Source organism: Salvelinus alpinus, chromosome 3 (assembly GCF_045679555.1).
Source record: "Salvelinus alpinus chromosome 3, SLU_Salpinus.1, whole genome shotgun sequence".
NCBI classification, from domain to species: Eukaryota; Metazoa; Chordata; class Actinopteri; order Salmoniformes; family Salmonidae; genus Salvelinus; species Salvelinus alpinus.
Window position 1 is genome coordinate 76,963,255 of NC_092088.1, and position 21,376 is coordinate 76,984,630.

General features: G+C 44.7%; 1 protein-coding gene across 2 annotated transcripts in view; it reads right to left on the bottom strand.

The window, feature by feature from the left end:
• LOC139571368 (cytohesin-3) overlaps positions 1-4,087 on the bottom strand; it is a 51,267-nt gene extending 47,180 nt beyond the window's left edge. The window contains exon 1 of one of the 2 annotated variants that reach the window (XM_071394177.1): positions 3,723-4,087. In XM_071394177.1, coding sequence (XP_071250278.1) covers positions 3,723-3,741 — 19 coding nt within the window. In that variant the 5' untranslated portion in view covers positions 3,742-4,087. Of the gene's footprint in view, positions 1-3,072; positions 3,211-3,722 lie in introns of those variants that run through there. The other variant, XM_071394178.1, reaches the window with a different exon arrangement.
• Positions 4,088-21,376: the final 17,289 nt, after the last annotated feature.

The window sequence follows — 21,376 nt, forward strand, 5'->3', positions numbered from 1 at the left end:
CAGGATCCTGACAGAAAATACTGTCAAGACACACAGCACTTAGTAAAAACACCATTCAAACAGAGCACTTTCCTTCTATCCCCCTGATAAAGGCAAAGCTGAAAGTGACCCTGCAGAGGAACTAGAGGCTCAAAAAAAAAAACTGCCTCAAGTGAGTACTGGCCAATTTGTAACTCTCTATTGTAGTGGGTTCTCTTCTTTCCACTTCTGCTTTAACTCTACTAGCCTAACTACACATTCAGTCTATAAATAGACTTCTGCTTTAACCCTACTAGCCTAACTACACATTCAGTCTATAAATAGACTTCTGCTTTAACTCTACTAGCCTAACTACACATTCAGTCTAAATAGACTTCTGCTTTAACTCTACTAGCCTAACTACACATGTCTATAAATAGACTTCTGCTTTAACTCTACTAGCCTAACTACACATTCAGTCTATAAATAGACTTCTGCTTTAACTCTACTAGCCTAACTACACATGCAGTCTATAAATAGGCTAGTAGAGTTAAAGCAGAAGTCTATTTATAGACATGTGTAGTTAGGCTAGTAGAGTTAGACTTCTGCTTTAACTCTACTAGCCTAACTACACGTCTATAAATAGACTTAGTGCCATAAAACACTTGGGATTTAGGGTCTGTGTCACACAACGTGAGCGCAGACATCTGTCTTGTGGCATGTAAACAGAACAGAGGATTGCACCAAGTGTAGAGAAGTAGGAGTAAACACACAGTAATTAATTCCATATTCTACTCTGCTCACTGCCATAGTTTCTCTGAGGATGTGTGTGTGTGTGTGTGTGTGTGTTCTATGCATGAGAGGCAGTATGCATGGCCATTAGCAGCCCATTTTAGAAAATGGCCTAATCCTACACCATGGCCTAATCCTACACCATGGCCTCCCCCCCCCCTCCTAGTTAGCAGCCAGGCAGTCAACTGATGGAAAACAAATTATGCCCCAACTTTGACCATATGCTGCACAGTGCAGCTCCATGACATTATGAAGCATTACACTCTGCACTGCACTATTTTCAGTTGAAGGGGTTTGGCTTAAATTAAAAAAGCATTTTAACCAGCACTGTTGTACGTGATTAGCTGGGGTAAATTTAGCATACCAGCATAAATGCATTGACTTTGTGTGTGTGTGTGTGTGTGTGTGTGTGTGTGTGTAATGTGCATGTGTTACATCTATACTGTTGTTTTAATTCATGCAGTGCAACATGTAATCCTTTCCATGCACTTATCTTCCCAGTGTGATCACAGGACCTCAAACCTCTTTGCTCTGCTACCCCCGTCGCCATGCCGCTACCCCCGTCGCCATGCCGCTACCCCCGTCATCCAGTGTCTTCCTAGGTCCAAAGACTACTCTGTGCTTTACAGAAATTCCCTTTATCAATGAAAACATGAATAAATTAATTTGACTACTGCCGCATAGGCAAAGTGTGAGCTTAGTTATTTAAGCATGATCGTGCATAAATTATAAATAAATATTATAAAGCTGTAAAACCTATAAACCCAGAGGGAACAATGGAAATGACTGACATTGGCAATGTCCGTATATGATGCTGTGACAAAGGCTTGTATTGTACATGTAGATACTGCTTCCCTAAAGAGCAGGTTTTGGGTTAACAAGCCCTTTAAATCTTTCCTTTTCTGCCCATTGAGTTTGAGTGTATACGCACATACAGACCAATAGGAATAAAATCTATGGCGAGTAATACTAATGGTGAATGAGCCGTTGAACAGCCCTCCAATTCACTGAAGGGCGGAAGCATAACCTTGAAGAACAATTGTGAAATGTCCCTTTATATTCATCATCTCCAGCACCACCTCAACATATGTGAAAATGGCACGTTTCTATGTTCTGTAGTAAAAAAAGAGAGGAAGATAAGTGTTTCCAATGATATCAACCAATTAGTAGGCAATGCCACTCATAATTGGTTAAAAATCACGATACACACCAATGATATCATTGGAAACACTCACCTTCCGCCATTTTCACATTCAGTAGGTTGATGTTGGGCCGGTGCTGGAGATGATTAATATGAAGTTGAAAAATAGTGAAATTTCACTTTAATTTCACCATGGGCAAATAAGTTTAGACAAGGGTTATGTAGAGCGTGAAAAGAGTTAACGCTACAGCAACAGGATGGACCAGTGAGACATGTAGAGGGTCCCCTCTTCAGCGTCTGCTAAACTCTCCCAGTTTAACCCCCAAACAGATATCCTGCTTTTCTTCTCAAGACAAATGTTTACAATACATGGCCTTCGCCCCCTGCCTTGGGTTGTCTCTTCTTTCGCATCATGCAAGCAGTATTGAATACCACAGGCTGTGGTTTAGCACTGTCATTTACATCAATCCATTCGGAACAGGTGCCACTGAATGAGCCTGTTCTGAAAGCCTTCCAACCGCAAAAGTCGACTTTCCTGTTGAAAAAGAGATGTTTATCTGATATGTTTCACCCGTCCAGGTCCTTGAGCAGCCGTTTCAATAGAACTGCTTTATAATGGAAAGATTCGCCTAGCTTAAAGCTCCGGCACGAACTTCAAAGCAAGTCAGCGCAACAGACAAATTGACGAAGAAGCACATTGCTGTATGCGTTTTTACGCATTCCTCACACGGAGTTCAATTAATATGCTGAGTATAGCAAACTTATAACACCTTCCTAATAGAGTTGCGCGCACCCCCCTTACAAGTGATCATAGCTTTCACCTGGTCAGTCTTATGAAAATAGCAGGTGTTCTTAATGTTCTGTATACTCAATGTATATGCCCTCCTATTTGATGGATAAATATAATTTGTTGTCCCACTTGATGATTAAGAAATGTGTCCAGTAACCATCCGCCACTAGAGCTCTTTATACCCTAGTTCTCAAACTCTAGGCAGCATTCTGCCTTCTCCCTACAGTTCTCCGCCATTATCTTCGCCCACGACTGCCTCATGTGATCTACAATCCCGATGCTGCGTTAACGTTTACAAAAACGTCAATAATCGCTTGCAACACGGCTTTTAAAACATATGGCCCTTTCAACCGCGAGAAGAATCATTACAAGAAAAAAAATATACACTTACTGTAGCAGTTTTGCACAGATCCATACAGCTATGGGTGCCTCCATCCGATGAAACTACACTTCCCGAGTTAAGTTTACACACAGGTGTTCGGGGGATGCTAGACAGCTAATTAGCACAGGTGTTCGCCTCTTGTCTTCAGTCTGTTTTCAGCAAACAAGCGTTGTAACGTGGAGATATGGCCTTGTGGGAACACTAACCGTACAAAGGTGTGTATCAATTAAGCATTTTTTTAATGATTTCTCGCTGATATGAAAGATAAGGTCCTTATGCTTCCAAAACCGTACTGCAAGCGATGCATGTTAAATGTTCAGCGTCTGGGATCTTAACAAAATTCCCCACTTCAGAAGCCGCCTTCGCCCAATGACTTATGTGTAATGGAATGGAACTGAGTCATGATCAAAGGCTATTTATATCCTACCTATATTTACACCCTTTCATGACAACAGTTGACAAAATACCATTGCATTTCTTAATACCTTACTGTTAGAGGGAAACAAATACATTTCTGATTAAATGCATGCAGTGGTTACAAGTATTCATTGACTCATGCTTTACGGCGCATAACCTATATCAGTCCATCTACACACCAAAGCAAATGACCATGGAACAGAGAAAAAGAGAGACGGTGAGTGAATCATCGTGAATCTTACTTTGATTGTCTTCGTCCATCTCTTGAGTGCAGGGATGAGAGTCCAGAAATCAGATCGGTGGGTCAAGGTAGATGTGTTTTATTACTGGCTATAAACTGTAGATACTGTAATGACAGACCGACGGCTCACACAGAGAGCTGTGCAGAAATGCAATAGCGGCATGTGTCAATAACAAAATCCCTACATGAGAAATATATGCTGCCACCAAATAAACATCTATGTATTATGTGTAATAAAAATGTAAAAGAATTGGATGTATTTAATCCAATGATAATAGCTGTCCTGCCACTACAGATCCCTCTCGATCCTGGTTACTCCAAAGCGATGCAAAGGATAGCGGATTCTTTACTCTGCGATGGCAACGTTTACCATACGTCATCCCTTCGCTCCGCCCTGGTGGTGACAGACAACCCCTCCCTTCATACAAATGTTTAATTAATTCCAAGTAGCCTGCACATATACAGTGAATTCGGAAAATATTCAGACCCATTGACTTTTTCCAAATTTTGTTACGTTACAGCCTTATTCTAAAATGTATTACATCGTTTCCCCACTCAATCTACACAATACCCCATAATGACAAAGCAAAAACAAGTTTTTAGAAATGTTCCCGAATTTGTAAAAAAATTCAATAAAATATTACATTTACATAAGTATTCAGACCCTGTACTCAGTACTTTGTTGAAGCACCTTCGGCAGCGATTACAGTCTTGAGTCTTCTTGGGTATGACGCTACAAGCTTGGCACACTTGTATTTGGGGAGTTTCTCCAATTCCTCTCTACAGATCTTCTCAAGCTCTGTCAGGTTGGATGGGGAGCATTGCTGCACAGCTATTTTCAGGTCTCTCCAGAGATATTAGATTGGGTTCAAGTCCGGGCTCTCGCTGGGCCACTCAAGAACATTCAGAGACTTGTCCTGAAGGGTTGTGTGCTTAGGGTCATTGTCCTGTTGGAAGGTGAAGCTTCGCCCCAGTCTGAGGTCCTGAGCGCTCTGGAGCAGGTTTTCATCAAGGATCTCTCTGTACTTTGCTCCGTTCATCTTTGCCTCGATCCTGACTGGTCTCCCAGTCCATGCCTCTGAAAAACATCCCCACAGCATGATGCTGCCACCACCATGCTTCACCATGGGGATGGTGCCAGGTTTCCTCCAGACGTGAAGCTTTGCATTCAGGCTAAAGAATTCAATCTTGGTTTCATCAGACCAGAGAATCTTTTTTCTCATGGTCTGAGAGTCTTTAGGTGCCTTTTGGCAAACTCCAAGCGAGCTGTCATGCTCCTTTTTACTGAGGAGTGGCTTCCGTCTGACCATTCTACCATAAAGGCCTGATTGGTGGAGTGCTGCAGAGATGGTTGTCCTTCTGGAAGGTTCTCCCATCTCCACAGAGGAACTTCTGTCAGAGTGACCATCGGGTTCTTGGTCACCTCCCTGACCAGGGCCCTTCTCCCCCGATTGCGAAGTTTGGCTGGGCTGCCAGCTCTAGGAAGAGTCTTGGTGGTTCCAAACTATTTCCATTTAAGAATGACAAGGCCACTGTGTTCTTGGGGACATTCAATACTGCAAAAATGTTTTGGTACTCTTCCCCCAGATCTGTGCCTCAACACTATCCTGTCTCGGAGCTCTACGGACAATTCCTTCAACCTCATAGATTGGTTTTTGCTCTGACATGCACTGTCAACTGTGGGACCTTATATAGACGGGTGTGTGCCTTTCCAAACCATGTCCAATCAATTGAATTTACCACAGGTGGAATCCAATCAAGTTGTAGAAACATCTCAAGGATGATCAATGGAAACAGGATGCACCTGTTCAATTTCGAGTCTCATAGCAAAGTCACATAATAAATAAGGTATTTCTGTTTTTTATTTTAATACATTTGCAAACATTTCTAAAAGCCTGTTTTCACTTTGTCATTATGGGGTATCGTGTGTAGATTGCAGAGGAACATTTTTTATGTAATCCCTTTCAGAATAAGGCTGTAACATAACAAAATGTGGGAAAAGTCAAGGGGTCTGAATACTTTCTGAAGTCACTGTATATATAAAAATGTAGCCTATACTATCCTGTATAAAACATACAGAATTTTACTCCATCTATTCCAAAACTTCAGAAAAAAATCACAGATGTAAGATAAAGAGTCTCTGTTTTGTGCAACAAGCTTATGCTGTCATTTAATGTTGATAATGACATTAATATGAATCTGTCTGGAGGAATATAATTGAAATTTGCCAATCGCATAATGAAATGGCATTCTGTATGACATTATTATTGAATTGCTCTTAGTGTTGGATATCAGGATCAAACTGTTCTTTCCCATTTCTCTGGAGAATGTTAGGTTCCTCCATTTCTCTGGAGAATGTTAGGTTCCTCCATTTCTCTGGAGAATGTTAGGTTCCTCCATTTCTCTGGAGAATGTTAGGGGAATAGGTCCCTCCATTTCTCTGGGGAATGTTAGGGGAATAGGTCCCTCCATTTCTCTGGAGAATGTTAGGGGAATAGGTCCCTCCATTTCTCTGGAGAATGTTAGGGGAATAGGTCCCTCCATTTTTCTGGAGAATGTTAGGGGAATAGGTCCCTCCATTTCTCTGGGGAATGTTAGGGAATAGGTCCCTCCATTTCTCTGGGGAATAGGTTCTTCCATTTAATCTGGGAAATGTTGGGGGACTAGGTACAGCCCTACTGCTTGAACCCCTGACTCCCTATAGCAGGGTGTTGGGGTATAGCCCTACTGCTTGAACCCCTGACTCCCTATAGCGGGGTGTTGGAGTATAGCCCTACTGCTTGAACCCCTGACTCCCTATAGCGGGGTGTTGGGGTATAGCCCTACTGCTTCAACCTCTGACTGACTCCCTTTTGGGGTGTAGCCCTACTGCTTGAACCTCTGACTGACTCCCTGTTGGGGTGTAGCCCTACTACTTGAACCTCTGACTCCCTGTTGGGGTGTAGCCCTACTACTTGAACCTCTGACTCCCTGTTGGGGTGTAGCCCTACTACTTGAACCTCTGACTCCCTGTTGGGTTGTAGCCCTACTACTTGAACCTCTGACTCCCTGTTGGGGTGTAGCCCTACTACTTGAACCTCTGACTCCCTGTTGGGGTGTAGCCCTACTACTTGAACCTCTGACTCCCTGTTGGGGTGTAGGCCGGCTGCTTCAGGGTTTGGAGGAAGAGTAGACAGGATGAGAGAAAGCATACAAAGTTAAATGGATTTCTCAAGTGGGACAGATCCACCCCTTAATTCCAATTTGGCCCCATACTATTGGCTTACACTATTACTTGCCTTTTCCCCTCTCACCTTAGTTACTGAGAAGTACACAGACTGTTGTTACATGAACCACACTGTGAGGATTGGAATACATTGGATTCTCTTCCGTTTCATGGATGGCCAAAGGATTGAGTCACAATTATGGGAAGCTGACCTCACTTCACCACACCCTTTTTACATAGTTTCCATGTTTTAAACACTGACGCTTGTTAACAGAACAGCCATGACATAACTATTACAGGAAGTCAACGGGTATTGATTGTTCCTTTAACTTGGATGACCTTTCTTTTACAGTTCCCTTACACAGTTTTCTCTTTCTCATATCATGATATCAGGCTAAGCCTAGGTAAACAAATGCATATTGAATAGACATACAGTACATGACATGGATCATGATATCCATACAGTTGAATATAGGATCATTCAGAATATGATGTTCACATGCATTTATGCAATCACTGACACAGAAGCCAACCAAGAGATTATTATCTGACCAGGATAATGATGCAATTGCTGTGTGTAATGAACATGCGACAACTGTTTCCTGGAATAGAAGATTAATGGTCCTCTCACGAAGGCTGCAGGGGTAAACAAATGAAGAATCCTCACTGCTTTTAAGTGTGGATGTTTACAGCTAATTCACAGAAAGACCCTAGTTAAGAGTCCAAGTTATATGTGGAGACCTCGATTAGCTAGAAGCACAAAGCAGTCAATATTACAAAGAAACTTGAAGGTAAATCGAGTGGAATTCTGAATATTTTTTCTCTATTAAACTTTTTTTTGTGACATTTGAGAATCTGCAAGGAGTTTAGAGGTTATCTCCTTAGGGCAACTCCTACAGTACATGATGTGTTGGAGACAGATGTTTTGGGAGTTTATGATGTTTGTATCTGAGCAGAGGTTAGGCCGATGTACAACAACCCCGTCCTCCATTACACACTAACTCAAACCTCCAGATTACCCTCGACAATCCTCCTCTTTCTCTCTCTCACTCCTTCTCGCCTCCTGTCTCTCACCCTCTTTCTCTCTTTCTCTCGCTCTCCTCTCTCTCTCCCCCACCTCTCTTGCTCTCTCTATCCCTCTTCCACTGTGACCTCTGTTTTATCTCAGCTACAACAGAAGATGTGATACAGAGAGTAACGCTAGCTGGTTATAATGATGCACTGAGGACCACTCATCAGGGGAGTAGACAGAGAATAGATCTAAAGTTCAATCCAACAACACACACACACACAGAGATAGAATCCCCATACTTTAATGATGACAGCTTCTCCATCCTAGAGGGAGAGATCAACCATTTCCAGGCCCAGGGACATGTACTAGTCTGTGGCGACATAAATACCAGAACTGGACAACAACCTGACACCCTCAGCACAAAGAGAGACAATCATCTACATTGAGGTGACAGTATTCCCTCCCAAATATGACCCCCTAGACCAGGCCTGGGCAACTCCAGTCCTCGGGGCCTGATTGGTGTCACACTTTTGCCCCAGTCCCATCTAACACCCCTGACTCCAATAATCAACTAATCATGATCTTCAGTTTAGAATGCAATTTGATTAATCAGTGGTGTTTGCTAGGGATGGAGAAAAAGTGTGACACCAATCAGGCCCTGGAGGACTGGAATTGTCCAGGCCTGCCCTAGGCACAACTACTTCAACATAACCAACAAAAATGGGTCACAACTCCTGCAGCTCTTTTGCACGCTTGGTCTGTAGGCTTCGAGGAGATTCCTATGGTAGGTACACCTATAGCTCATCCCTTGGCAGTAGTACTGTAGATTACACTGACCTCAACCTTGAGACTCTCAGAGCATTCAGTCAGACCACTAACACCCCTATCAGGTCACAGCAAAATAACAATCTACCTGAACAGAGCAATACTCAACCACGAGGCATCAAAGCCAAAGGAACTGCACAAAATTAAGAAATGCTATAGATGGAAGGAAAGTAGTGTAAAAACCTACCAAAAACAATTAGGCAACAACAAATTAAATCCCTTTTAGACAACTTCATGGACAAAACATTTCACTGTAATAGTGAAGGTGTAAACTTGGCAGTAGACAGCCTAAACAGTATATTTGACCTTTCTGCTTCCCTATCAAATCTAAAAAGAGTTATCTATCCAAAACAGAGATGTATGGATAAACCACTTCAATTATCTTTTTGACTCTATAACAAAGTACAAACAGCAAAAACATATACATGATCATTTAACAATTCTTAGAATCAGCTATTAAAGACTACCAGAACCCACTGGATTCTCTGATTACATTGAATGAACTACAGGACAAAATAAAAACCCTCCAACCCAAAAAGGCCTGTGGTGTTGATGGTATCATACATGAAATGATAAAATATACAGACCACATATTCCGATTGACTAAACTCTTTAACATCATCCTCAGCTCTGGCATCTTCCCCAATATTTGGAACCAATGACTGATCACCCCATTCCACAAAAGTGGAGACAAATTTTACCCCAATCACTACCGTGGGATATGCGTCAACAGCAACCTTCAGAAAATCCTCTGCATTATCATTAACAGCAGACTTGTACATTTCCTCAGTGAAAACAATGTACTGAGCAAATGTCAAATTGGCTTTTTACCAAATTACCGTACAACAGACCACATATTCACCCTGCACGCCCTAATTGACAAACAAACAAACCAAAACAAAGGCAAAGTCTTCTCATGCTTTGTTGATTTCAAAAAAGCTTTTGACTCAATTTGGCATGAGGGTCTGCTAAACAAATTGATGGAAAGTGGTGTTAGGGGAAAAACATACGACATAAAATCCTGGTACACAAACTAGTGTGCAATTAAAATTGGCAAACACATTTCTTTACACAGGGCCGGGGGGTGAGAAAGGGATGCAGGTTAAGCCCCACCCTCTTCAACATATATATCAACAAATTGGCAAGGGCACTAAAACTGTCAGCAGCATCTGGCCTCACCCTACTAGAATCTGAAGTCAAATGTCTACTGTTTGCTGATGATCTGGTGCTTCTGTCCCAAGCCAAGGAGGGCCTGGGCCTGGGCCCTGACAGTAGATCTCAGTAAGACAAAAATAATGGTGTTCCAAAAAAGGTCCTGTTGTCAGGACCACAAATACAAATTCCATCTAGACACCGTTGCCTATACATACTATACATACCTCGGCCTAAACAACAGGGCTCCCAGTGGCGCAGCGGTCTTAGGCACTGCATCTCAGTGCAAGAGGCGTCACTACAGTCCAGGCTGTATCACATCCGGCCGTGATTGGGAGTCCCATAGGGCGGCGAACAATTGGCCCAGCGTCGTCCGGGTTTGGCCAGGGTTAAGCCGTCATTGTAAATAAGAATTTGTTCTTAACTGACTTGCCTAGTTAAATAAAGGTTAAATAAAAAATGTATAAAAGAAATAGCAGCGTGAACAGACCATGGCTCGGGTGGTTGATGTCCTTGATGATCTTTTTGGCCTTCTTCTGACATCGGGTGCTGTAAGTGTCCTGGAGGGCAGGCAGTGTGCTCTCGGTGATGCGTTGGGCAGACCGCACTACCCTCTGGAGAACCCTGCGGTTGCAGGCGGTGCAGTTGCCGTACCAGGCGAAGATACAGCCCAACAGGATGCTCTCAATTGTGAATCTGTAACAGTTTGAGGGTCTTGGGGGCCAGGCCGAATTTCTTCAGTCTCCTGTCTGTGTGGGTGGACCATTTCAGTTTGTCTGTGATGTGTACACAGAGGAACTTGAAGCTTTCCCCCTCCTTCACTGCGGTCCCGTCGATGTGGATAGGGGCGTGCTCCCTCTGCTGTTTCTTGAAGTCCACAATCAGCTGCTTCATTTTGTTGACGTTGTGCCAGGGCCCTCACCTCCTCCCTGTAGGCTGTCTCGTCATTGTTGGTAATCAGGCTTACTACAGTTGTGTCGTCTGCAAACTTGATGATTGAGTTGAAGGTGTGCATGGCCACGCAGTCATGGGTTAACAGGGAGTACAGGAGGGGGCTAAGCATGCACCCTTGTGGGGCCCCTGTGTTTGAGGATCAGCGAAGTGGAGGTGTTGTTTCCAACCTTCACCACTGGTGGCGGCCCATCAGGAAGTCCAGGACCCAGTTGCACATGTCTGGGTTCAGACCCAGGGCCCAAATATTAATGAAGGTTGGAGGGTACAATGGTGTTGAAGGCTGAGCTATAGTCACTGAACAGTATTCTTAAGTAGGGATTCCTCTTGTCCAGATGGGATAGGGCATTGCGATTGCATCGTCTGTGGATCTATTGGGGCGGTTAAGAAATTGAAGTGGGTCTAGTGTGTCAGGTAAGGTAGGGGTGATATGATCCTTAACTAGCCTCACAAAGCACTTCATGTTGACAGAAGTGAGTGTTACGAGCCGATAGTCATGTAGTTCAGTTACCTTTGCTTTCTTGGGTATGGGAACAATGGTGGACATCTTGAAGCAAGTGGGGTCAGAAGACTGGAATAGGGAGAGATTGAATATGTCCATAAACACTGGAGCCAGCTGGTCTGCGCATGCTCTGAGGACGCGGCTAGGGATGCCGTCTGGACCGGAAGCCTTGCGAAAGTTAATTAACACGCTTAAATGTCTTACTCACGTCAGCCACAGAGAACGACAGCCCACAGTCCATGGGAGCGGGCGGTGTCGGTGGCACTGTGTCATCCTCAAAGGGGGCAAATAAGATGTTTAGCTTGTTTGGGAGCAAGACGTTGGTGTCCGACTTGGCTGGTTTTCCCTTTGTAATCCGTGATTGTCTGTAGACCCTGCCACGTACGTCTCGTGTCTGAGCTGTTGAATTGCAACTCCACTTTGTCTCTGTACTGATGTTTTGCCTGTTTGACTGCCTTACGGAGGGAATAACTACACTGTTTATATTCAGCAATATTTCAAGTCCCCTTGCCATGGTTAAATGCTGTGGTTCGGGCTTTCAGTTTTGCGCAAATGCTGCCTTATATCCACAGTTTCTGGTTTGGGTAGGTTTTAATATTCACAGTGGGAACAACATCCCCTATACACTTCCTGATGAACTCAATCACAATGTCCGTGTATACGTTAATATGATTTTCAGAGACTACCCAGGAACATATCCCAGTCTGCGTGATCAAACAATCTTGAAGCATGGATTTCAAGTGGTCAGACCAGCGTTGAACAGACCTAAGCATGTGTACTTTGTTTGAGATTTTGCCTATAGGAAGGTAGGAGCAAAATGGGTTGTGATCTAATTTGCCGAAGGGAGGGCGGGGGAGGGCCTTGTAGGCATTTCGAAAGGGGGAGTAGCAGTGGTTGAGTGTTTTGCCCGAGCGAATACTACAGTCAATGTGTTGATAGAACTTCTGGAGCGTTTTCCTCAAATTTGCTTTGTTAATATCGCCAGAAACAATAAATGCGGCCTCAGGATATGTGGTTTCCAATTTGCATAAAGTCCAGTGTAGTTCCTTGAGGGCCGTCGTGGTATCGGCTTGAGGGTGAATATACACGGGAATCCTAGGATATTCTTTTGTATATTATTGCTGTGAGAGCGAGAGCTAGCATGCACTAATTGTAATGGTCACATTAGCTTCCTGCTTATTCACAGTTATTTCCATTCTAACAGACAAATTACCAATATACAGCCATCAACATCCTGTTGTCCTGCACATCTAATGTGCTTCCTTGTGTCTATCGTCAGAATAAACACCAATCAACTGGGCTCACTGGCTGGGACAGTCCTTTCTTTAAAAACACAACCCAAGATTAACGAAGTACGATCACATCTGTTCCACTGATGCCCAGAACAGTCTTCTTGTCTTCACTGGACAGCGGTTACACATGCCCATGACTGGCGGCAGACTCAACAACAGCGGTTGAATAGTTGTGAGAATCGGTTCATTGACAGAGAAATCAGATTGAAACCCTTGGCAGTGATTCTCGGCAGGGCGGGGAATGTTGATACATTTCCAAGGAATGTGGAATGTGATGAGTCACTGAGTCAGCTGAGTTTAGGGATGAACCGCCTATCTTGTTTCAGCCATCCACACCAGATCAAATCAGTGTCTTTTTACACTGACCACTGTGTCTCTTGTCACAACATTCAGGCAAACTGCTCATAGCTCAGACATGGGAAAAAGTATGCCCATCTACTCTCCAAGAACTACTGCAGTGAAGTGAATGTGTGTGTGTTCAGCTTGAACACAGTGAAGTGAATGTGATAAGCCTCCTTTCTCACAGAGGGAGGGAGAGGGTGAAGCGGTCAGACGAGGGAGTGGGACATAGAGCTGGAGGGAAAGGGAAATGTGGGGGACATCCTTCCTTCTCACAATGACTGATTTAATATGATGACCTTAGACCTGATTATAGAGCAAGGCTGCTGGTCAAGACACCTCCCATCCCTCGCCATACAGGAACATTCATTCTACTGTACAATTTAATTCTGATCTGATTTGTATTTGAGATGTGTTGATACGTAGCACAGTGGAGATGTGTTGATATGCGTAGCACAGTGGAGATGTGTTGATATGCGTAGCACAGTGGAGATGTGTTGATAAGTAGCACAGTGGAGATGTGTTGATAAGTAGCACAGTGGAGATGTTGAGATGCGTAGCACAGTGGAGATGTGTTGAGATGCGTAGCACAGTGGAGATGTGTTGATACGTAGCACAGTGGAGATGTGTTGATACGTAGCACAGTGGAGATGTGTTGAGATGCGTAGCACAGTGGAGATGTGTTGAGATGCGTAGCACAGTGGAGATGTGTTGATACGTAGCACAGTGGAGATGTGTTGAGATGCGTAGCACAGTGGAGATGTGTTGATATACGTAGCACAGTGGAGATGTGTTGATATACATAGCACAGTGGAGATGTGTTGATATACGTAGCACAGTGGAGATGTGTTGATATACGTAGCACAGTGGAGATGTGTTGATATACGTAGCACAGTGGAGATGTGTTGATATACGTAGCACAGTGGAGATGTGTTGAGATGCGTAGCACAGTGGAGATGTGTTGAGATGCGTAGCACAGTGGAGATGTGTTGAGATGCGTAGCACAGTGGAGATGTGTTGAGATGCGTAGCACAGTGGAGATGTGTTGAGATACGTAGCACAGTGGAGATGTGTTGAGATGCGTAGCACAGTGGAGATGTGTTGAGATGCGTAGCACAGTGGAGATGTGTTGAGATGCGTAGCACAGTGGAGATGTGTTGAGATGCGTAGCACAGTGGAGATGTGTTGATATGCGTAGCACAGTGGAGATGTGTTGATACGTAGCACAGTGGAGATGTGTTGATATACGTAGCACAGTGGAGATGTGTTGATATACGTAGCACAGTGGAGATGTGTTGATACGTAGCACAGTGGAGATGTGTTGATACGTAGCACAGTGGAGATGTGTTGATACGTAGCACAGTGGAGATGTGTTGATATACGTAGCACAGTGGAGATGTGTTGATATACGTAGCACAGTGGAGATGTGTTGATATACGTAGCACAGTGGAGATGTTGATATACGTAGCACAGTGGAGATGTGTTGATACGTAGCACAGTGGAGATGTGTTGATACGTAGCACAGTGGAGATGTGTTGATACGTAGCACAGTGGAGATGTGTTGATATACGTAGCACAGTGGAGATGTGTTGAGATACGTAGCACAGTGGAGATGTGTTGATATACGTAGCACAGTGGAGATGTGTTGATACGTAGCACAGTGGAGATGTGTTGAGATGCGTAGCACAGTGGAGATGTGTTGAGATGCGTAGCACAGTGGAGATGTGTTGAGATGCGTAGCACAGTGGAGATGTGTTGAGATGCGTAGCACAGTGGAGATGTGTTGAGATGCGTAGCACAGTGGAGATGTGTTGAGATGCGTAGCACAGTGGAGATGTGTTGAGATGCGTAGCACAGTGGAGATGTGTTGAGATGCGTAGCACAGTGGAGATGTGTTGAGATGCGTAGCACAGTGGAGATGTGTTGATATGCGTAGCACAGTGGAGATGTGTTGATACGTAGCACAGTGGAGATGTTGATATACGTAGCACAGTGGAGATGTTGATATACGTAGCACAGTGGAGATGTGTTGATACGTAGCACAGTGGAGATGTGTTGATACGTAGCACAGTGGAGATGTGTTGATACGTAGCACAGTGGAGATGTGTTGATATACGTAGCACAGTGGAGATGTGTTGATATACGTAGCACAGTGGAGATGTGTTGATATACGTAGCACAGTGGAGATGTGTTGATACGTAGCACAGTGGAGATGTGTTGAGATGCGTAGCACAGTAAAGATGTGTTGAGATGCGTAGCACAGTGGAGATGTGTTGAGATGCGTAGCACAGTGGAGATGTGTTGATATACGTAGCACAGTGGAGATGTGTTGATATACGTAGCACAGTGGAGATGTGTTGATATACGTAGCACAGTGGAGATGTGTTGATATACGTAGCACAGTGGAGATGTGTTGATATACGTAGCACAGTGGAGATGTGTTGATATACGTAGCACAGTGGAGATGTGTTGATACGTAGCACAGTGGAGATGTGTTGAGATGCGTAGCACAGTGGAGATGTGTTCAGATACGTAGCACAGTGGAGATGTGTTGAGATGCGTAGCACAGTGGAGATGTGTTGAGATGCGTAGCACAGTGGAGATGTGTTGAGATGCGTAGCACAGTGGAGATGTGTTGAGATGCGTAGCACAGTGGAGATGTGTTGAGATGCGTAGCACAGTGGAGATGTGTTGAGATGCGTAGCACAGTGGAGATGTGTTGAGATGCGTAGCACAGTGGAGATGTGTTGATACGTAGCACAGTGGAGATGTGTTGATATACGTAGCACAGTGGAGATGTGTTGATACGTAGCACAGTGGAGATGTGTTGATATACGTAGCACAGTGGAGATGTGTTGATATACGTAGCACAGTGGAGATGTGTTGATATACGTAGCACAGTGGAGATGTGTTGATATACGTAGCACAGTGGAGATGTGTTGATATACGTAGCACAGTGGAGATGTGTTGATATACGTAGCACAGTGGAGATGTGTTGATACGTAGCACAGTGGAGATGTGTTGATACGTAGCACAGTGGAGATGTGTTGAGATACGTAGCACAGTGGAGATGTGTTGAGATACGTAGCACAGTGGAGATGTGTTGAGATGCGTAGCACAGTGGAGATGTGTTGAGATGCGTAGCACAGTGGAGATGTGTTGAGATGCGTAGCACAGTGGAGATGTGTTGAGATGCGTAGCACAGTGGAGATGTGTTGAGATGCGTAGCACAGTGGAGATGTGTTGAGATGCGTAGCACAGTGGAGATGTGTTGATACGTAGCACAGTGGAGATGTGTTGAGATACGTAGCACAGTGGAGATGTGTTGAGATGCGTAGCACAGTGGAGATGTGTTGAGATACGTAGCACAGTGGAGATGTTGAGATACGTAGCTCAGTGGAGATGTGTTGATACGTAGCTCAGTGGAGATGTGTTGATATGTAGCAGAGTGGAGATGTGTTGATATGTAGCACAGTGGAGATGTGTTGATACGTAGCACAGTGGAGATGTGTTGAGATGCGTAGCGCAGTGGAGATGTGTTGAGATGCGTAGCGCAGTGGAGATGTGTTGATACGTAGCACAGTGGAGATGTGTTGAGATACGTAGCACAGTGGAGATGTGTTGATACGTAGCACAGTGGAGATGTGTTGAGATGCGTAGCGCAGTGGAGATGTGTTGAGATGCGTAGCGCAGTGGAGATGTGTTGATACGTAGCACAGTGGAGATGTGTTGAGATGCGTAGCACAGTGGAGATGTGTTGATACGTAGCACAGTGGAGATGTGTTGATATGCGTAGCACAGTGGAGATGTGTTAAGATGCGTAGCACAGTGGAGATGTGTTGATACGTAGCACAGTGGAGATGTGTTGATGCGTAGCACAGTGGAGATGTGTTGAGATGCGTAGCACAGTGGAGATGTGTTGAGATGCGTAGCACAGTGGAGATGTGTTGAGATGCGTAGCACAGTGGAGATGTGTTGATATGCGTAGCACAGTGGAGATGTGTTGATACGTAGCACAGTGGAGATGTTGATATACGTAGCACAGTGGAGATGTGTTGATACGTAGCACAGTGGAGATGTGTTGATACGTAGCACAGTGGAGATGTGTTGATACGTAGCACAGTGGAGATGTGTTGATATACGTAGCACAGTGGAGATGTGTTGATATACGTAGCACAGTGGAGATGTGTTGATACGTAGCACAGTGGAGATGTTGATATACGTAGCACAGTGGAGATGTTGATATACGTAGCACAGTGGAGATGTGTTGATACGTAGCACAGTGGAGATGTGTTGATACGTAGCACAGTGGAGATGTGTTGATACGTAGCACAGTGGAGATGTGTTGATATACGTAGCACAGTGGAGATGTGTTGAGATGCGTAGCACAGTGGAGATGTGTTGATATACGTAGCACAGTGGAGATGTGTTGATACGTAGCACAGTGGAGATGTGTTGAGATGCGTAGCACAGTGGAGATGTGTTGAGATGCGTAGCACAGTGGAGATGTGTTGAGATGCGTAGCACAGTGGAGATGTGTTGAGATGCGTAGCACAGTGGAGATGTGTTGAGATGCGTAGCACAGTGGAGATGTGTTGAGATGCGTAGCACAGTGGAGATGTTGATATACGTAGCACAGTGGAGATGTGTTGATACGTAGCACAGTGGAGATGTGTTGATACGTAGCACAGTGGAGATGTGTTGATACGTAGCACAGTGGAGATGTGTTGATATACGTAGCACAGTGGAGATGTGTTGATATACGTAGCACAGTGGAGATGTGTTGATATACGTAGCACAGTGGAGATGTGTTGGAGATGTGTTGATACGTAGCACAGTGGAGATGTGTTGATACGTAGCACAGTGGAGATGTGTTGATACGTAGCACAGTGGAGATGTGTTGATATACGTAGCACAGTGGAGATGTGTTGAGATGCGTAGCACAGTGGAGATGTGTTGATATACGTAGCACAGTGGAGATGTGTTGATACGTAGCACAGTGGAGATGTGTTGAGATGCGTAGCACAGTGGAGATGTGTTGAGATGCGTAGCACAGTGGAGATGTGTTGAGATGCGTAGCACAGTGGAGATGTGTTGAGATGCGTAGCACAGTGGAGATGTGTTGAGATGCGTAGCACAGTGGAGATGTGTTGAGATGCGTAGCACAGTGGAGATGTGTTGAGATGCGTAGCACAGTGGAGATGTGTTGAGATGCGTAGCACAGTGGAGATGTGTTGAGATGCGTAGCACAGTGGAGATGTGTTGATATGCGTAGCACAGTGGAGATGTGTTGATACGTAGCACAGTGGAGATGTGTTGATATACGTAGCACAGTGGAGATGTGTTGATACGTAGCACAGTGGAGATGTGTTGATACGTAGCACAGTGGAGATGTGTTGATACGTAGCACAGTGGAGATGTGTTGATATACGTAGCACAGTGGAGATGTGTTGATATACGTAGCACAGTGGAGATGTGTTGATATACGTAGCACAGTGGAGATGTGTTGATACGTAGCACAGTGGAGATGTGTTGAGATGCGTAGCACAGTGGAGATGTGTTGAGATGCGTAGCACAGTGGAGATGTGTTGAGATGCGTAGCACAGTGGAGATGTGTTGATATACGTAGCACAGTGGAGATGTGTTGATATACGTAGCACAGTGGAGATGTGTTGATATACGTAGCACAGTGGAGATGTGTTGATATACGTAGCACAGTGGAGATGTGTTGATACGTAGCACAGTGGAGATGTGTTGAGATGCGTAGCACAGTGGAGATGTGTTGAGATACGTAGCACAGTGGAGATGTGTTGAGATGCGTAGCACAGTGGAGATGTGTTGAGATGCGTAGCACAGTGGAGATGTGTTGAGATGCGTAGCACAGTGGAGATGTGTTGAGATGCGTAGCACAGTGGAGATGTGTTGAGATGCGTAGCACAGTGGAGATGTGTTGAGATGCGTAGCACAGTGGAGATGTGTTGAGATGCGTAGCACAGTGGAGATGTGTTGATACGTAGCACAGTGGAGATGTTGATGATACGTAGCACAGTGGAGATGTGTTGATACGTAGCACAGTGGAGATGTGTTGATATACGTAGCACAGTGGAGATGTGTTGATATACGTAGCACAGTGGAGATGTGTTGATATACGTAGCACAGTGGAGATGTGTTGATATACGTAGCACAGTGGAGATGTGTTGATACGTAGCACAGTGGAGATGTGTTGATACGTAGCACAGTGGAGATGTGTTGATACGTAGCACAGTGGAGATGTGTTGATACGTAGCACAGTGGAGATGTGTTGAGATGCGTAGCACAGTGGAGATGTGTTGAGATGCGTAGCACAGTGGAGATGTGTTGAGATGCGTAGCACAGTGGAGATGTGTTGAGATGCGTAGCACAGTGGAGATGTGTTGAGATGCGTAGCACAGTGGAGATGTGTTGAGATGCGTAGCACAGTGGAGATGTGTTGATACGTAGCACAGTGGAGATGTGTTGATACGTAGCACAGTGGAGATGTGTTGAGATGCGTAGCACAGTGGAGATGTGTTGAGATGCGTAGCACAGTGGAGATGTGTTGAGATACGTAGCACAGTGGAGATGTTGAGATACGTAGCACAGTGGAGATGTTGAGATACGTAGCTCAGTGGAGATGTGTTGATACGTAGCTCAGTGGAGATGTGTTGATATGTAGCAGAGTGGAGATGTGTTGATATGTAGCACAGTGGAGCTGTGTTGATACGTAGCACAGTGGAGATGTGTTGAGATGCGTAGCGCAGTGGAGATGTGTTGAGATGCGTAGCGCAGTGGAGATGTGTTGATACGTAGCACAGTGGAGATGTGTTGAGATACGTAGCACAGTGGAGATGTGTTGATACGTAGCACAGTGGAGATGTGTTGAGATGCGTAGCGCAGTGGAGATGTGTTGAGATGCGTAGCGCAGTGGAGATGTGTTGATACGTAGCACAGTGGACATGTGTTGAGATGCGTAGCACAGTGGAGATGTGTTGATACGTAGCACAGTGGAGATGTGTTGATATGTAGCACAGTGGAGATGTGTTGAGATGCGTAGCACAGTGGAGATGTGTTGATACGTAGCACAGTGGAGATGTGTTGATGCGTAGCACAGTGGAGATGTGTTGAGATGCGTAGCTCAGTGGAGATGTGTTGAGATGCGTAGCGCAGTGGAGATGTGTTGATACGTAGCACAGTGGAGATGTGTTGAGATACGTAGCACAGTGGAGATGTGTTGATACGTAGCACAGTGGAGATGTGTTGAGATGCGTAGCGCAGTGGAGATGTGTTGAGAAGCGTAGCGCAGTGGAGATGTGTTGATACGTAGCACAGTGGAGATGTGTTGAGATGCGTAGCACAGTGGAGATGTGTTGATACGTAGCACAGTGGAGATGTGTTGATATGTAGCACAGTGGAGATGTGTTGAGATGCGTAGCACAGTGGAGATGTGTTGATACGTAGCACAGTGGAGATGTGTTGATGCGTAGCACAGTGGAGATGTGTTGAGATGCGTAGCACAGTGGAGATGTGTTGAGATGCGTAGCACAGTGGAGATGTGTTGAGATGCGTAGCACAGTGGAGATGTGTTGAGATACGTAGCACAGTGGAGATGTGTTGATACGTAGCACAGTGGAGATGTGTTGATACGTAGCACAGTGGAGATGTGTTGAGATGCGTAACACAGTGGAGATGTGTTGAGATGCGTAGCACAGTGGAGATGTGTTGAGATGCGTAGCACAGTGGAGATGTGTTGAGATGCGTAGCACAGTGGAGATGTGTTGAGATGCGTAGCACAGTGGAGATGTGTTGATACGTAGCGCAGTGGAGATGTGTTGATACGTAGCGCAGTGGAGATGTGTTGATACGTAGCGCAGTGGAGATGTGTTGATACGTAGCGCAGTGGAGATGTGTTGATGCGTAGCGCAGTGGAGATGTGTTGAGATGCGTAGCACAGTGGAGATGTGTTGATATGCGTAGCACAGTGGAGATGTGTTGAGATGCGTAGCACAGTGGAGATGTGTTGAGATGCGTAGCACAGTGGAGATGTGTTGAGATGCGTAGCACAGTGGAGATGTGTTGAGATGCGTAGCACAGTGGAGATGTGTTGAGATGCGTAGCACAGTGGAGATGTGTTGATACATAGCACAGTGGAGATGTGTTGATACCCTGCTGCAGTGTGTGCAAACCTGGTCAAGAACTACAGGAAACGTATGATCTCTGTAATTGCAAACAAAGGTTTCTGTACCAAATATTAAGTTCTGCTTTTCTGATGTATCAAATACTTATGTCATGCAATAAAATGCGAATTAATTACTTAAAAATCATACAATGTGATTTTCTGGATTTTTGTTTTAAATTCCGT